Consider the following 19,639-nt stretch of genomic DNA (forward strand, 5'->3'; position numbering starts at 1 on the left):
TATATATACAATGGAATACTACTTGGCAATGAGAAAGAATTAAATCTGGTCATTTGTAGCAACGTGCATGGAACTAGAGAGTGTTATGCTAAGTGAAATAAGTCGGGCAGAGAAAGACAGATACGATATGTTTTCACTCATATGTGGATCCTGAGAAACTTAACAGAAGACCAGGGTGGAGGGGAAGGGGGAAAATAAGTTACAGAGAGGGAAGGAGGCAAACCACAAGAGATTCTTAAACACTGAGAACAAACTGAGGGTTGGTGGGGGTGGGAAAGAGGGGAAAGTGGGTGATGGGCATTGAGGAGGGCACCTGTTGGGATGAGCACAGGGTGTTGTATGGGAACCAATTTGACAATAAATTATATATATATATATATATATATATATATATATATATATATATATATGTAATATGTATATATATATGTAATATGTAGATATAATATGTATATATCTAATATATATATATAAAAGAAAAAAGAAATATTATTCTAAACAAAAATAATTAAAAAATTAAAAATGGAACACAGCAGATAAAAGTTATAATCCTAACATTCTAACAAAAATTTCTAAGAAATAATGAAAAAATCATAGTTGTAAGGGGAGAATACAAATTGGAAACGTAAGTCCATGGAACACACATATGTATACATGGAATTACCATGTTAATCAAAATACAGAATATGGGTGCCTGGGTGGCTCAGTTGGTTATGATTCTTGATTTCAGCTCAGATCATGATCTCACGGGTTTGTGAGCTTGAGTTCCACATTGGGTTCTGTGCTGACAGCAGGGAGCCTGCTTGATATTCTCTCCCTCCCTCTCTCTTTCCCCTCCCCCACTAGCATGCATGCTCTCTCTCTCTCTCTCAAAATAAATAAATAAACTTAAAAAAATATATAGAACATATCCAGCATGTTGCAATTTTGCAAATTGCAGTTGCAATTTTGATTTTTTTTCACCCAAGAGTCTTTTAAGATAGTGCCTTTTAATGGCAAAGTCTTTTGTGTTTATACTTAGTTCTTCATGTTTACTTTTTTGCTTTAAGTAAAATACTACAGCTTATATCATACTTAGAGTTTGGAATTTATTGAGCTGTTCTTGTTACATAATAATACATAGCAAAATATAATAAATGGTACCTACTGGCTTAATAACAAATATATGTTCTCTATTTGCTGGAAATGAAATTCTATATGTTCATGTGTGGTTGCCTTGACTAGTATACATGTGTGTTTCTATAGGATTTTATTTGTATTTACAATAGTTTTAATAGGTGTTATATCTTTACTCAATTAAAAATCCCTTTTCTCCTATAAAAATATATGAGTTCACAAAAGAAAAAACTTATTTTTGTCTAACATAAATCTTCACCTCATATAGTTTAGATACATCTTTTACTCTTAAGTTTACAGTGCATAATTTTTAGGTATTTTAGCTACCAGTAATCTAACACTGAATCAATTTTATAGACATATAAAATTAGATTTGTTCTAGTCTTTAATGATAGTTCTCTTATAGAGGCAAACATATTGATTTGACTTCCACCCAGTATTACCTAAAAAAATTAATATTATGGAAAGAATCCTTTTACTCTTGCCATGACCATGCAAGATTCTGTAGATAAAGTTTTAGGATCATTGTTATCTTAACTTTCTTGAATCATCCAAGTCATGAACAAGGCATATCTCCCTATTTGTTTAGGAGTTTGTTAATTTACCTCAGTATATTTTCTGTTTTCAGCATGTAGATCTTATATGTATTATTTTTCCTAGGCATTTGGTGTTTACTGAGTGTTATTAAAAATACTTTAAATTTCACCTTCCAATTGTTGCTAATGTATTATAATTTGCTTTTTAATTTGTATTCACTAATCAGCAAAATTCAAACAGCTTATCTGTACATACTTTAGGGTTTTCTACATACAAAATCTTATCCTCTGCAAAAAAAAAAATTATATTTCTTCCAATGATTTTATTTCATTTTTTTGTATTATGCTGAATACAACTTTATAAATTCCAAAGGTACTTCACACCTGTCAGAATGACTAAAATCAACAACAGGTGTTGGCAAGGATGTGGAGAAAGTGGAACCCTTTTGCACCGTTGGTGAGAATGAAAACTGGTGCAGCCAGTGTGGAAAACAGAATGGACATTCTTCAAAAAGTTACAAATAGAACTATCCTATAATCCAGCAACTGCCCAACTAGGTATTTGCCCAAAGAATACAAAAATACTAATTCAAAAGGATATGTGCACATACAATAGCCAAATTATGAAATAGCCCAAGTATCCATTGACTGATGAATGGATAAGGAAGAAGTAGAAGAATACAAATGGGTAGAGCTACTCTGGAAAACAATATGGAGGTTCCTCAAAAAATTAAAAATATAACTACCCTATGACCCAGCAATTGCACTACTAGGAATTTATTCAAAGGATACAGGAGTGCTGATTCATAGGGGCACATGTACCCCAATGTTTACAGCAATGCTATCAACAATAGCCAAACTATGGAAAGAGCCCAAATGTCCATCAACTGATGAATGGATAAAGAAGATGTGGTTTATGTATACAATGGAAAACTACTCGGCAATGAGAAAGAATTAAATCTTGCCATTTGCAACAACGTGGATGGAACTGGAGGGTATTATACTAAGTGAAATAAGTTAGAGAAAGATATGATGTTTTCACTCATATGTGGAATTTGAGAAACTTGACAGAAGACCATGGGGGAAGGGAAAGGGGAAAAAAATAGTTTCAAACAGAGAGGAAGGGAGACAAACCATAATAGACTCTTAAATACAGAGAAAAAACTGAGGGTTAATGGGTAGGGGGCAGGGGAAGGTGGGGAAAATGGGTGATGGGCATTGAGGAGGGCACTTGTTGGGATGAGCACTGGGTGTTGTATGTAAGTGATGAGTCATGAGAATATACTCCCAAAGCCAAGAGCACACTGTATACACTGTATGTTAGCTAACTTGACAACATATTTAAAAAAAAATAAGGAAAAAGTGGTAAATACATACAATGGAATACTACTCAGCCATAAAAAAGAAAGAAATCTTGCCATTTCCAGCAATATGGATAGAGCTAGAGAGTATAATGCTAAGTAAAAGAAGTCAGTCAGAGACAGATACCATATTATTTCACTCATATGTGGAACTTAGGAAACAAAACAAATGAGAAAAGGGAAAAAAAGAGAGAGGGAGAGGGGCAAACCAAAAAACAGACTCTTAACTATGAGAACTAACTGATAGTTACCAGGAGGGAGGTGGATGGAGGGGTGGGTGAAATAGGTAATGGGAATTAAGGAGTGCACTTGTTGTGGTGAACACTGGGTAACGTATGGAAGTGTTAAATCTCTCTATTGTACACCTGAAATTAATATTATGCTATATGTTAACTAACTGGAATTAAAATAAAAACTTAAAAGAAAATCAAACCTACATTTTCTTAACATAAAAGGCTGACATGCTGGTGGTAATTTAAGTTAGTACAACTATCTTGTATAGCTGCCAATATCCACTAAAACTGAACACATACAGACCTTTAACCTGGCATATCTATTATTCCCAGGTACATTCCTTACAGAAATTTTCATGTTTCTACACACCAGAAGTACAAAATGTTTATAACAGCACTGTTTATATGATAATCAAAACAAACTGTTCAAATTCCCACCAATAATATAAAGTTTAAATAAATTATGGAATATTCATATAATGAATACTACCAGCAATGAGAATGAACAAACTACAATTATATGCAACAGTGTGAACAAATCATACAAACATGTTTGAGAGGGAAAGAAGCCAGACACAAAAGAGTAGATCCTGTATGAGTCTACTGAGATAAAATTCAACATTTGGCAAAACTAATCTATACTGTTAAGAGTTAATATAATAGTTGTCCTTGGAAATGAAAGACTAGAAAAGAGAGCTCCTGGAGTACTGAATATTCGGTTTCTGGCTGTTGATGACATGAGTACCATGTAGTAAATTCTGAAAATTCATTGAGCTGATTTGTTCTTTTTTTGAATGTTTATATACATTGGTAAAAAGTTATATTGAAAACAAATAGTAGTAGTTGCACAAGAGTCTCTATGATTTATTTAATCATGAATATGTTTTTGCAGATTTGTCTCACATTGCTTTTTCTCACATTGAATATCCATCAGGAGTCCATTCAACTTTTACTAAGTTTTTAATCTCTCATTTGTGACTATTTTCCATTGCCTAGAGCACTTGTTGAAAGAATTTTATAAGACATGTTTTTCTTATTTCTTTGTTGAAGAAAGGTTTATACCATAGATCTAAAATGCCAAATTCAGTATTCTCCTCCTTAATGTATCAAAAATTCCTGAAGTAATCACTTTTTTGGTAATAAAGTAATTACCTCTATTAGGTAATAACTTTATTTACCTATCTTTACCTTATGTAATCAATTCCATTACTTACATTATAAGTTGGCTTTCATTTTGGTTGGCTTTCATTTTCACAAACAAAATTTTTATTACCAGAGTTCCTTATACACAATAAGAAAACAGAGCACCAGGAACTGTATTAGTTTCCTATTGCTGCTGTAACAAAATTACCACTTAGCAATTTAAAACAACACACTGTATTATCTTACAGTTCTGGAAGTCAGAAATCCAAAATGAGTCTCACAAGGCTAAAATCAAGATGTTGGCAGAGCTGTGTTTCTTCTACAGGTTTTGTGGAATAATTTATTTTTTTGCAACTTTTAGAAGCTGTGTACATTCTTTGCCTTGAGTCCCTCTTCCATCTTAAAAGCAAGCAATGCCTACTCAGTTTAAGATAGTGCTAAAAGAAAACAAACAGACAAACAAACAAAAAACTACCCAGCAAAGGTGTCCATCAAAAGTGAGGGTGAGATAAAGATTTTCTCTAACAAACAAAAGCTAATGGAGTTCATCAGAACTGCCTTACAAGAAACACTGAAGGGGGTTCTTCAAGCTGAAATGAAAGGACACTAATTGATAACAAAAAAAATCATGTAAAAATATACAACCCATGGGCAAAGGTAATCATACAGTTAGATTCAGAATATTCTAATACTGTAATATGGTGATGTGTTAACCACTTAATTCTAGTATAAAAGTTAAAAGACGAAGATATTGGGGTGCCTGGGTGGCACAGTTGGCTAAGTGTCCAACTCTTGATTTTGGCTCAGGTCATGATCTCACAGTTTTTGAGTTCAAGTTCTACATTAGGCTCTGTGCTGACAGTGTGGAGCCTGCTTGGGATTCTCTGTCTGTCTCTCACTCTCTCTGCCCCTCTCCCACTTGCTCTCTACTCTCTCTCTGTCAAAATAAATAAATAAACATTTAAAAAAAGACAAAAATATTAAAAATAGTTATAGCTACAATAATTTCTTCATGGATACACAGTATAAAAGGATGTAAACAGTCACACCAGAAAACATAAAAGAGGGGTAGTAAAAGAGTAGTTTTTGAATGTGATTGAAGTGAAATTATTAGCATAAAATAGACTGTTATATGTTTTATGTAAGCCTCACAGTAAAAACAAAACAACACCCACAGCAAATTCACAAAAGATAAAGAGAAGGCAATCAAAGTAAGACATTATGGAAAATCATCAATTCACAAAAGAGGGCAGCAAGAGAGGAAGAAAGGAACAAAGGAGCCACAAACTACCATAAAACAATAAGATGTCATCAGTAAGTCCTTACCTATCTATAATTACTATAGCTATAAATGGATTGGATTCGCCAATCAACACACATAGAGTAGATGGGTGGATACAAAACAACAACCAACATTATGCTGCCTACAAGAGACTCACTTCAGCTTTAAGGACACACATTGACTCAAAGTGAAGGAATGGAAAAGATATTTCATGCAAGTGGAAATAAATGAGAGCAGGGATAGCTATAATTATATCACACAAAATATACTGTAAGTCAAAATGATAACAAGAGACAAAGAAGGTCATTATGTAATAAAGGGGCAATTCAAGATATAACATCAGAACATCTAAATATATTAGGCAGATATTAACACATCTGAAGTGAGGAGACAATGATTCAAAATAGTAGGGGACTTCAATATGCCACTTTCAACAATGGATAAATCACTCAGACAGAAAATGAAGGGCACTTTGAACTTGAACCATATTTTAGACCAAATGGACCTAACAGACATTTATCACCAGCAGAATCACCATGCAGCATCACCAGCAGAATACACATGGAACATTTTCCACGTTAGATCATATGTTAGGGCTGAAAACTAGTACTAATAAATTTAATAAGATTAAAATCATACCAAATATCTTTCTTAACCACATGTAGTAAAAAACTAGAAATAAATAACAGGAGGAAAGTTGGAAATCACTGATATGCACAAATTAAACAACATACTCCTGAACAACCAGTGGGTCAAAGAATAAATCAAAAGAAAATTAAAAATATCTTGAAAAAAATGAAATGGAAATACAACATATCCAAATCTATAGGATGCTGGCAAAGCAGTCTTAAGAAGGAAGTTTATAGTAATAACTACCTGCATTAAGAAAAAAGATTTCAAATAGACAACCTAACTTTACACCTCAAGGAACTGGAAAAAAGAAGGACAACCTAACCCCCAAGTTAGCAGAAGGAAGGAAAAAAGGAAGATTAGAGCATAAGTAAATGAAATAGAGACCAGAAAGACAATAGAAAAAAAAATCAATGAAACTAAGAGCTGGTTTTTTGGAAAACATAAAATTGACAAACCTTTAGCTACACTAAGAAAAAGAAGATTCAAATAAATAAACATGAAAGAGGAAATATCACAACTGATACCATAGAAATATAAAGCATCCTAAGAGACCACGATGAACAATTATATAGCAAAAATTTTGGACAACCTAGAAAAAATAGATAAATTTGTAGAAACATAAAATTTATCAAGACTGAATCGTAAAAAAAAGAAAAATCTGAACAGACCAGTAATAGTATTTAAAAACTTCCCAAGAAAATATAGTCCAGGACCATATGGTTCCATTGGTGATTGTACCAAACATTTAAATAAAAATGAATGCTAATCCTTCTTAAACTCTTCCAAATGAAGAGGAGGGAACACTCCCAAACTCATTGTATGAGGCCATCATTACCCTGATACTAAAGGCAGGTAAGGGCATTACAAGAAAACTACAGGCCAGTATCCCTAATGCATATAGATGTAAAGTTTCTCAATAAAATATTAGAAATCCAATTCAACAGCACATTAAAAGGATCATTATACCAAGATCAAGCAGGATCTATCTCTGGGATGCAGGATGATTCAACATATGCAAATCAAATGTTATGCACCACGTTAATAAAATGAAGGAGTAAAACCATATGATCATCTTAATAGGTATAGAAAAAGCATTTGACAAATTATATATGTTCATAATAAGAACACTGAACACATTGGGTATAGAAGGAACATACATCAACACAGTAAAATCCATGTATGACAAACCTAGAGCTAACATATTTAATGGTGAAAGACTGAAAAGCTTTTCCTCTAAGATCAGGAACAAGAGAAAGGTACCCATTCTTACCACTCCTATTTGACATAGTATTGGAAGTCCTAGCGAGAGCAATCAGGCAAAAAGGAAAAGCCATGTAAAAGGCATCCAAAAGGAAAAGATAGAAGTAAATTCTATTCTTTGTAGATGACATACTCCTACATACTTCATTTTACTGTGCTTCACAGATACTGTATTTTTTACCAATTTAAGTTCTGTGGCAACCCTGCATCAAGCAAGTCTATCAGTGCCATTTTCCCATTAGCATTTGCTCACTTCATGTCTCTGAGAATTTGGTAATTCTCACAATATTTCAAACTTTCTCATTATTACTATATTTGGCATGGTGACCTCTGATTAGTGATTGCAACTTGCTGAAAGTTCAGATGACAGCATTTTTTAATCAAAGTATGTACATTATTTTAGACATAATGCTATTAGCACACTTAATAGACTACAGTGTAGTATAAACATAACGTTTATATGCACTGGGAAACCAAAACATTCATTTGACTTTATTGTGATATTCGCTTTGTTGCAGTGGTCTGGACATGAGCCTTCAGTAGCTCTGAGTTACACCTGTATATAGAAAACCGTCAAGACTCCACAAAAACAAACAAAAACAAAAAACAAAGCACACACTCACAAAAAAAAGACAAAAAACAAAAACGAAAAAACTGTTAGAACCTAATCAGTGAATTCAGCAAAGTTGCAGGGTACAAAACACTATACAAAATCCGTTGCATTTCTCTATACTAACAACAAAATATCTGACAAAGTAATAAAACAATCTCATTTGCAATAGCATTAATAACAATAAAATACTTACAAATGAATTTAATCAAGAAGATCAAATATCTCTATACTGAAAACTACAAGATTTTGATGAAAGAAAAAGACACAAACAAGTGGAAAGATATCCTTTATACATGGATTGAAAGAATTAATTTTGTTAAAACGTGCATGCTACCCAAAAACGTCTATAGATTCAGTGTTATCAAGTTCTTATCAAAATTCCAATGGCATTCTTTACAGAAATAGAAAAAAGAATCTTAAAATTTGTATCCAGAACCTGGATAGCCAAAGCTACCTTGAGAAAGAACAAAGCCAGAGGCATCATACTTCCTGATTTCAAATTATACTACAAAGCTCCAGTAATCAAAATGATACTGGAATAAAAATAGACACATACGCCCATAGAATAGAATTAAGAGCCCAGAAATAAACCCTCACAAATACAGTCAACTAATACTCAATACCTACTCTCTTCCATAAATGGTAATAGTTAAACTGGATAACCACATGTAAAAGAATGAAATTGGACTTCTATTTTATACCACTCACAAAAATTAACTCAAAGTGGGTTAAAGATTTAAAATAAGAACTAAACTATAAAACTTCTATAAGAAAACATGGGGGGAGGGGCACCTGTGTGGCTTAGTCGGTCGAGCATCTAGCTATTGATTTCAGTTCATATCGTAGTATCATGGGATAGAGCCCCGTGTTGGGTTCCACACTAAGCATGGAGCCTGCTTAAGAGTCTCTCTCTCGCTCTCTCTCTCTCTCTCTCTCTCTCTCCCGCTCTGCCCCTCTCCCCTGCTCATGCACTCTCTCTCTCTCTCTCTAAAATAAACATTAAAAAAAAAGAATTAAAAGAAGACTTAAAAATAGTCTTCTATTTTTATTCATATATTTATCATTCCTGGAACCCTTATTACTCTGTGTCTGGACTGGCCCCAGTGTTTCCATGTGTGGCCCCCATGACATGGCATGCCCCCTTCTCTTGGGAACTATGAGTAATAAACTATCTTTTCAATGCCAATCATTTCCTGATCTGTTAGCCTTACACACCTCCAATTTTCTATTAATACACTATATTTTAAAACATAGACAATCTATCAAGAAGCATCTAAGTGAATTAAACAGAAGTCTTCTGCATATTTTGTCTAGGGGCAACTAATGTGAAATAAGTGATAACTGAATCTAAAACACCTAGAAAATTTAAATTTGACAGCCAAATATAGCAAGTAATACTCGTTGAACATCACTACTGAAAAAATATTGGCTATATTTAGAAGTATATCAATGTATAATAATATTGATAATAGTATTAGCTGATTGGAACTGAGTATTAACTCTTCAAACAACCATATGAAGTACACCAAGGAATTTATATTGTTCTCATTTTTATTGCTGGGCATTTTAGTGTTCAGTGTGACTAAATGAATTATTCAACCATACCCAGCTTTTGGAACAAAAGTAGAACTTTTAAAACTTATTTTTCTTACTTTTTAGATATTACAATTTATTCATAAATATTATTTAAAAATATTCAGGAGATACAGGTAAGGCATAATAATAATAGTCACCTATACTCAGAAGCACTAATGTTAAGTTTTAAGCTACAGACACACATAGCTAAGAGGTAAAATTATTCTTCACAAAAAACATATTATAAATGCCTTTGTATGTTAACAAATATTTAAAGATAACTTTTAGCAGATACCTCATAATCCATTGTATGGATGTATTCTTGTTGTATATTTAGGTCCTTTCCAACTTTTTGCAATAATTAACTTCCTTTTATGTCCATCAATGAATTTAGCTTATGTCTATTAATCAGAAGATGATACTGAGTTTTACCTCTTTTCTAATTCACTATTTTATGTAATAAGACATTAATATTTCTCATAGAGTTTCCCTTATATGAAACTTGAGACTGACAGTTTTCACAGGATTGTTATGAAGATGAAATGTGTAATACATGAAAATGCTTTGACAAATTGAAAGATATTTTCAAATGCTAATTTCCTTGACTAAATGTACATTTTATAATAACAGGTTTAAAACCTCCAAAAGGCTTTTGGACCCACTGGAAACTGAAAGAACTCTCCACAACAACCATACATGGTACTAAGAAAGCACCTTTAAAATCTTTAAAGGACAGAATTGAAAGGAGTCAAGAACGCATAACGGCTGGTAAGTAAACTTATTGTCAACTGTAGGATAAATAGCCAAAATCAAGTATATTAAGTTATTTATTTATAATAACTTCCTTATGATTTATTCTTTGGTGAGGGTTTCAAATTAACATTCGCTTTGTAGATTAGTGTTACAGTAGTTTGAATATTGCTTTACATTTTAGTTTTTCATTGTAAAAGTGGTGTGTGGTTAAGTTCTCCCATTTGCCTGTTACTGTATTCTTATATTGATCTTCTATCTTACAATCTCATTACTTCTAGTAACCTTTTTATAGATTTCTTAGGATTTTCTTTATGGAAAATCATGTTATCTGAGAATAAAGAGCATTTTACTTCTTCATTTCCAATCTATATGCCTTTATTTATTTTACTTGCCCAGGTCTAGGACCTCTAAGAAAATGTTAACTAAAAGTGGTGAGAGTGGACATCCTTGCCTCACTCCTGATTTTAGAGGAGGAATGTTAGGTTATTTGCCTTTAAATAAATTTTGGCTGCCAGTTTTTATAGAAGGCTTTATCAGGTGGAGGTAGTTTCATAGATGTACGATCTTGATGAATGCTTTTTAGCATCTACTGAGATGAGCCTATATTTTTTTCTATTTTAGTCTTTTAATATAGTGAATTACATGGATTGATTTTCAAATGTTAACCCAACCCCTAATCCCTAGGGTAAATCCCATTTGGCCATTGTGTATTAACTTATTCATGTACTACTGGATTTAATTTGCTAAAATTTTGTTTTATTTTCCTATACTATCCTGTCTCATTTTAGTAATAAGTATAATGTTCCCTCCTCTTCTCTTTTCTTTCTTTTTTTTTTTTACCTTTTCTCTTTTCTAAAAGAGTTAGTATAAAACTGATATTTATTCTTCTTTCAGTATTTGGTAGAATTCTCCAGTGAAGCCACCCAAACCTAGAATTTTTTTGTGTGGGAAAGTTTTTGACAACAAATTCAGTCTCCAATAGATGTAGGGCTATTCAATTTACCAGTTCATTCTTAAATAAACTTAGTTGTTTTGTGTGAAATTTTATTTAAATATTTTTGAGGTTTTTTTTTTCTTGGATGTAATCCAGTTACTTAGAAATATTTTGATCCATTTGAGCTTTGCTTTTAAGCTTCATTAGGTGGAACCAGAGAAGTCTTTTGTCTAGGACTAACTTGCTTCCCCTGCTGAAGCAATACCCTTCTAAGTATTCTACCCTTGGTCTGTGTGTAGGAGGTTTCCCATCTGACTGTCTAGAACATGAGCTGTGTGTGAGCCCCAAGAATGTTCTGCCTGCTCTTTCCCTTGGGTAGCTCTTTACCAACCTCAGGCAAAGATTCAAGGGTAATCCTCTGAAGATCTTCAGAATGCTCTCTGTGTGAATCTGTCTCCTCCAAATTATGCTGACCTATGAACTTTAGCTTGCCTTGGCCTTCCAGAATGCTAAATTTTATTTTCTCAACTCAGTAAGACTAGTGGATTCTGTTTGGATTCTAACTCCTTACAGTGTCGGGAGGAGACAATTGAAGGGCTCCCTTGTTTGTTTCTCTTTTCTTGAGGATTACTGGCCTGTGCTATCTATTGTCTAACACACGAAAACCATTGTTTCATAGACTTTGCCCAAATTTTTAGTTGTTTAAGAAAGAAGAGTAAATCCAGTCCTTGTTACTCTATAATAGTTAGAAGTGGAAGAAATTATATATTTTTTTAAAGAATTAAAAGAAGACTGGGGTCCCTGGGTGGCTCAGTCAGTTCAGTGTTAGACTTCAGCTCAGGTCATGATCTTGTTTGAGCCCTGCGTTGGACTTCATGCTGACAGCTCAGAGCCAAGAGCCTGCTTTGGATTCTGTGTCTCCCTCTCTCTCTCTGCCCCTCCCCCACTCACACTCTGTCTCTCTCTCTCTCTCTCTCTCTCAAAAGTAAATAAACATTAAAAAAATTAAAACAAACCAACCAACCAACAAACAGAAACTGACAGCACAGAGCCTGCTTTTGGATTCTGTGTCTCTTTCTCTGTACTTACCCTACTCACTCTCCCTCTCTCTCTCTCAAAATAAATAAACATTAAAAAAAAAAAAAGAATTAAAAGAAGACCTAAAAATAGTCTTCTATTTTTATTCATATATTTATCATTCCTGGAACTTCATTCCTTGCCTTAAATTTGAGGTTTCCTCATGGTGTTATCTCTCATACTTCAATTCTGCTAACAATGAATTTCCTTGTTTATTTATCTTAAAATAATGTTCATTTTGCCTTTATTTTTAAAGGACATTTTTGCAGGGTATAGAATTCTGAGTTCATTTTTTTGTTTTTTGTCTGTTAGTAAGATATTGTTCCATTGTGTTCTCATTTGTATTATTTCCCTTTGTGTTCATCCTGCTTGGGCTCATTAAGTTTCTTAAACTCATGGTTTGATGTTTTTCACCAAATTTGGGGAATTTTTGCCATTATGTTTTCAAATTTGTTCTATTTCTTTCCTCTGGGATTCCCAATTTTAGCATGTACTATATATTACTTAATGTTATCCACAGTTTATTGGGACTTTGTTGTGGGTTTTTTTCAATCTTGTTTTATAGATTTCATAATTTCTATATTTTTCATTTTACATTCACATGCTTTTTCCTATGGTATATGATCTCTTATCCCAATAAATGAATATTTAATTTCCTATATTGTACTTTTCACTTAAGAATTTCCATTTTGCCCTTTTTAAAATAGTTTCCATTTCTATTCTGAGATTCTCTTCCTTTATTATGATGATATTTTCTTTTACATCCTCAAACATATTAAAAATAGTTGCTTTAAGTTCTTATCTGGTAATTCAAACTTTTGGATAACTTTGAGATTGATTTCTCTCACTATCTTTTTCTTGACTATGAATCATAATTTCTTGTTTCACTTCATGTCTAGTAACTTCTTATGTAATCTTGGAATTTTAAATGTGCTTTGAGGATTTTCTGAATTCTGTTAATTTCCACCAACAAATGTTAATTTTTGTTCAAGTAAGTTACTTTGGCTGTATTCAAAGTCCAAATGTTATGTGTTCTGTGATGGTCGGTCTGTGATCCCCACCTAGAACTTTAAATCATCCACCTATTCCTTTCCACCCATCCATCTAGAGCTCCCTCTTCCCACCATATGTGTGAGTAATTGAGACACCAGCTAAGGGTTTGGAGAAAACTTACAGTATTCAGATTTTGGGTTTCCTCTTCTGCAGCCCCTTTCTTTGTAGGATTTCTAAAACTCCTTCATTTTTCAATCTTCTGGATGTCCCAAACACTATCCTCTGACTCCTTAAACCAATAATATTTCTACTTTATATGTGAATTCCATCTACTCACATGCCATGATGACTAAGTAGTACCATCAGACAAAAAGTTGTTTAAGCAACTGCATGAACACAAATTTCATCCACTTAGCAACTCCCTCTTATAGGGTTCAACTCCCCTCCAATTTCTACCTGCTGTTGTTGGTCATTTTCTGGTATCTACAAATGGCTGTGTTTTTAAAAAATATGTTTAAGAATTTGTAATTTTTATCTTTGGGAAAGTCAGACCGATATAAATTAAATATTTTATTTAAATACTATTTTACAACTTAAATATCAAATTTTCAAGTCACATTTTCCCTTAAAACTTTATATGTTGCTTTATTGTCTTCTATTATTTAGTCTAGTAGAAAAGTCTAAAGTCAACTATTTTTTTCTTTACAATTAATTTATGAAATTTTGTTTTACATTTCTGTTTAGATGTTTCCAAAATTTTTACATTTGTCTTTAAAATTGAAAAATGTCAGTGGAATGTGTCTTGATATGAATGAAAGTTTTCATAGATTTTTCCTAATGATAAATTTAATTATAATTCTTGGATTTCCCAAAGCTCCATCACAGACCTAGTAAAGGTCCTAGCCAAATATTTCAAGTGAGACAGAAACTTACATGGCCAGACTGAAGAGGGAGGGAAAGTGCTTCTGTTTCAGATATTTATTTTTTTTTAATTTTTTTTTAACATTTATTTATTTTTGAGACAGAGACAGAGCATGAACGGGGGAGGGGCAGAGAGAGAGGGAGACACAGAATCGGAAGCAGGCTCCAGGCTCTGAGCCATCAGCCCAGAGCCCCACACGGGGCTCGAACTCACAGACCGTTAGATCGTGACCTGAGTTGAAGTCGGACGCTTAACCGACTGAGCCACCCAGGCGCCCCCTGTTTCAGATATTTAACCAAAAAGCTTCAGTCTACCATTGGAGAGTATCCTCTTAACACTGAGGAAATAAAATATCTAGAGAAAGGCTTTCACATGGTATGCTATAAAAGACTAACTGCTGCAGTATAAAAACCGATTACATATAAGGATCAATGGAAAAAAAAAAAAAGAAAGAAAGAAAAAGTCTACTAGAAGTTGTTCATTTGGTAAATGTGGTATAAGCCAAGAACAGTTTTCTGTTAGGCAGCAAAAACTGACAGGGCCCTGGAAGTTAGGCTGGAAGCAAAAAATCAAGTCCCTGGGAAAGACCACTGTTTTTTATATTATGTCTTAGCCCTTTCAGGAGGCTTACCCAGCCACCAGGTATTCCTGAACTGTAGAGGTAGAAGTGACTGCGTAAGTCTTCTCATTAGTTTCCCACCAAAACATCTCATTTCAATGCAGCTTGTGCTTTTCTAAGTAAGTTTTTGCCACTGGGAGTGTAGATCTGTCAAGACCTCCTCCTGTGTACTTTCGCATCGTGTGATAAAAGTATATTAATTATCAAAGACTTTTAAAATTTTGGTCCTATTTCATAGGCTTCAGATATAAAACCAATTTATCTAACTATGTTCTGGTGATGATGGATGCAGACTTTCCTATTTATGCTTCATGGTTCTTTAACTTAAGGGTTGGGAGAAAGACTAAAGTAGCTGTGTTTATCCCACCACCTTATGTAGAAGTCTCCTTTTAGATGTGTTTTTATTATTATATTTTATTCAAGCATGCAGAAAAGTAAAAAATATTTCCCACATGTAATAAATATTTATATTTTTTCCATATTTGCTTTACAAGCCTTTTATTTATGGGTTTTTTTTTTGTACTATTTCTAAATTTGTCTTCCCCTCTCTAAATGTAACGGCTTACTTAAATTTGTGGGCATCCGTTCTTTCTATAATACATATTTTTTTATGTTCTTTAGTTCAATAAAATAGATGAAATTCTTTTACATTTCAAAATCTAGCAATAATCAACATTCAATAGTTTAAAATAATCAATAGGTATTAATTTTTTTTACCAATATATTGGTAAATTTTTTTATTTAGTTAATTTTTTTAATTTACATCCAAGTTAGTTAGCGTATAGTGCAACAATGATTTCAGGAGTGGATTCCTTAATGCCCCTTACCCATTTACCCCATCCCCCTCTCCCACAACCCCTCCACTAACCCTCTGTTTGTTCTCCATATTTAAGAGTCTCTTATGTTTTGTCCCCCTCCCTGTTTTTATATTATTTTTGCTTCCCCTCCCTTATGTTCATCTGTTTTGTCTCTTAAAGCCCTCATATGAGTGAAGCCATATATTTGTCTTTTTCTGACTAATTTCGCTTAGCATAATACCTTCCAGTTCCATCCACGTAGTTGCAAATGGCAAGATTTCATTCTTTTTGATTGCCAAGTAATACTCCATCGTATATATATACCACATCTTTATCCATTCATCCATCGATGGGCATTTGGGCTCTTTACATATTTCGGCTATTGTTGATAGTGCTGCTATAAACATGGGGGGTGCATGTGTCCCTTCAAAACAGCACACCTATATCCCGTGGATAAATGCCTGGTAGTGCAATTGCTGGGTCATAGGGTAGTTCAATTTTTAGTTTTTTGAGGAACCTCCATACTGTTTTCCAGAGTGGCTGCACCAGCTTGCATTCACACCAGCAGTGCAAAAGAGATTGTCTTTCTCTGCATCCTCGCCAACATCTGTTGTTGCCTGAGTTGTTAATGTTAGCCATTCTGACAGGTGTGAGGTGGTATCTCATTGTGGTTTTGATTTGTATTTCCCTGATGATGAGTGATGCTGAGCATTTTTTCATGTGTCAGTCGGCCATCTGGATGTCTTCTTTGGAGACGTGTCTATTCATGTCTTTTGCCCATTTCTTCACTGGATGATTTGGTTTTTGGGTGTTGAGTTTGATAAGTTCTTTATAGATTTTGGATACTAACCCTTTATCTGATATGACATTTGCAAATATTTTCTCCCATTCTGTTGGTTGCCTTTTAGTTTTGCTGATTGCTTCTCTGTGCAGAAGCTTTTTTTACCAGTACTTTTGACCATGTTGTGCTCTGAGCTGACAGCTCAGAGAGCCTGGAGCCTGCTTCAGATTTGTCTCTGTCTCTCTCTCCCCAAAATAAATAAACATTTAAAAAAATTTTAATGAAGATTCTAGGTGGTGAATTACAATGCTTGAAAGAGCTTGTTTACTGTATTTCTAATAATTATTTTCATTTGAAATACAAATAAATATTTATTTCAAACACACTTGATTTTAATAATAGGAAATCTTGATAAAATGTATCATATATTTTACTAGCCCCTAAATATTTGAAAAATACTTGTTATATTTGACTCTAAAACATGACTTGATTCTTCTGTTTCTGGATGAGACCTAAGTCTGGTAGGGTAGGTTAGAGACTTAATGAGTGTTTCCTTTCATATACTGCTCAAAATTAAAATTTAATACTTTATCTTAAACTTGTGTAAATCTTCCATTTGAAGTATGTACTTGATAACATGTGTTAACTTTGTAGAGCCTTATTAGTAATATTCTTATGTGGCTGGTCACTTTTATTATCACCTATAAAGTGAGAAAACTAAAACATAAAAAATTAAGTAATAACTTATGCAAGGTCACAAAACTGATAAGTAGTGGAATATGAATTCATTTCCAGGAAATTCTTGCCTAGACTCTGAACTCTTAGCCACCTCACATGCTTCCTCTCAGCCATTTAATTTTACAAGCTTATGAGTACATTAAGGCTTAAAATTGTCATCATAAGATAAGGGTTGTAACTTATAAGAGTTGCCATAGCCTTAATCCTTCATGACTAATATGAATGAGTTTTTAGATCCTTTCCTGGGATCAAATTTTAATAGGTAAGAAGGAAGCAGGGAGATATGATAGTAGAAGGGGCAGAAAGGGAGCAAGACTGGGGGGAGGGTGCGGAGTTCACTTGTTTCCACATTTTGTATATGGATTTCTCTAGAAATAGCAAGCAATGGTTTGGGGAATCAGAAAGCCACATTCTGGGATGTGAGGGCGATCTGGCTGCGACATCTGTCACCCCATTGATCGCCAGGGTTGATTCGGCTGATCTGGCTGGCTAGGCGGGTGTCCCCTTCCTCCCTCACCGCTCCATGTGCGTCCCTCCCGAAGCTGCGCGCTCGGTCGAAGAGGACGACCTTCCCCGATAGAGGAGGACCGTTCTTCGGTCAAGGGTATACGAGTAGCTGCGCTCCCCTGCTAGAACCTCCAAACAAGCTCTCAAGGTCCATTTGTAGGAGAACGTAGGGTAGTCAAGCTTCCAAGACTCCAGACACATCCAAATGAGGCGCTGCACGTGGCAGTCTGCCTTTCTTTAAAAAAAAAAAAAAAGAAAGAAAGCCACATTCTGGGGCCAAAGTGGTCCAGAAATACAATGACAGCAAAGGGTTGGAACTTCTAATACTCTTGTTATGCACCAATGTTTTTGGCAGGGGAACTAAAAGGCAGTTGTATTTTCAAAAAGTCAAGAATTTCTTAAAAGGGGTTTATTTTGTTCTTTTTTTTACAAAGTAGTTTTTTTCTGTAAACTTCTGCTTAGATTGTGACTATCAGGAGATATGTTTAAGGTAGAACTTTGTTCAAATCTATGTGTTTATTTGAACTTTGAGGCTCTTATATTTTCCTAGGGCCCTAGCCTGCTTTTAAAGCTATCTTCTTGAATTTTTATATCAGTTAGTGGTCAATGAGTACCTCTCTTCCACATAGAGAGGAAGATCTCAGAGATCCAGGCCACTTTCATCTTCTGGGGTCACCAGCCTATACAGCTGCACAGTCATTAGAATTAATCTGCATCAGGGGGGGCCTGGGTGGCTCGGTCGGTTAAGCGTCCGACTTCGGCTCAGGTCATGATCTCACAGCCCGTGAGTTCGAGCCCCGTGTCGGGCTCTGTGCTGACAGCTCGGAGCCTGGAGCCTGTTTCGGATTCTGTGTCTCCCTCTCTCTCTGCCCCTCCCCTGTTCGTGCTCTGCCTCTCTCTATCTCAAAAATAAATAAACGTTAAAAAAAATTAAAAAAAAAAGAATTAATCTGCATCAGGAGAATATAGGAGGAGTAGGCACACAATTTTAAAAGTCTCGACTAAAGTTATATAAATTTCCAGTTATAAAATGAATATGTTGGGGTGCCTGGGTGGCTGAGTCAGTTAAGCATCCGACTTTGGCGCAGGTCATGATCTCAGTTTGTGAGTTCGAGCCCCGCGTTGGGCTCTGTGCTGACAGCTCAGAGCCTGGAGCCTGCTTCCGATTCTGTATCTCACTCTCTCTCTGCCCCTCCCCCATTCACACTCTGTCTCTCTCTCTCTCTCTGTCTCTTAAAAATTAATGAACGTCATACAAATTTTTTTAAATGAGTATGTCATGGGAATGTAATGTGCAACATGGCAATTTGGTTAATAATGCTCTATTACATATTTGAAACTAGGTAGAAGAATGGCTCTTGAAAGTTCTCATTGCAAGAAAAAAAATGTGACATATGTGGTGTTGGATATTAACCAGACTTATTGTGGTGATCATTTTGCAATATATAAAAATATCAAATCATTACATTGTACACTTGAAACTAATATGTAATATCACTTATACCTCAATTTTAAAAAGTTTTGGCTCGGAAGTCACCCACATCACTTCCAATCAGATACTATTGTTGAGAATAAGCCATGGCTATATATAGATGTAACGAGGGTTGGCAAATTAAAACAAAACAAAACCAAAACAAAACAAAACAAAAACACTCTGACTAGGAAGCTGCTACATAGTAACAGCATTGTACTATAGAAGGTGGATCTATGCATTTTGAAGGACAGATAAGTGTCTCTACTACAGGAATTAAGTTAAATAATAGTGT

At 34.3% G+C, this 19,639-nt stretch overlaps 1 protein-coding gene across 5 annotated transcripts in view; it reads left to right on the forward strand.

Moving 5' to 3' along the window:
* FAM227B (family with sequence similarity 227 member B) overlaps window positions 1-19,639 on the forward strand; it is a 208,475-nt gene that overhangs the window by 41,734 nt on the left and 147,102 nt on the right. For all 5 annotated transcript variants that reach the window (XM_042942084.1, XM_042942082.1, XM_042942080.1 and 2 more), the window contains one exon: window positions 10,383-10,520. In XM_042942084.1, the coding sequence (XP_042798018.1) occupies window positions 10,383-10,520 (138 nt within the window). The remainder of the gene's footprint in view (window positions 1-10,382; window positions 10,521-19,639) is intronic.

Source organism: Panthera leo, chromosome B3 (genome assembly GCF_018350215.1).
Source record: "Panthera leo isolate Ple1 chromosome B3, P.leo_Ple1_pat1.1, whole genome shotgun sequence".
Classification (NCBI taxonomy): domain Eukaryota; kingdom Metazoa; phylum Chordata; class Mammalia; order Carnivora; family Felidae; genus Panthera; species Panthera leo.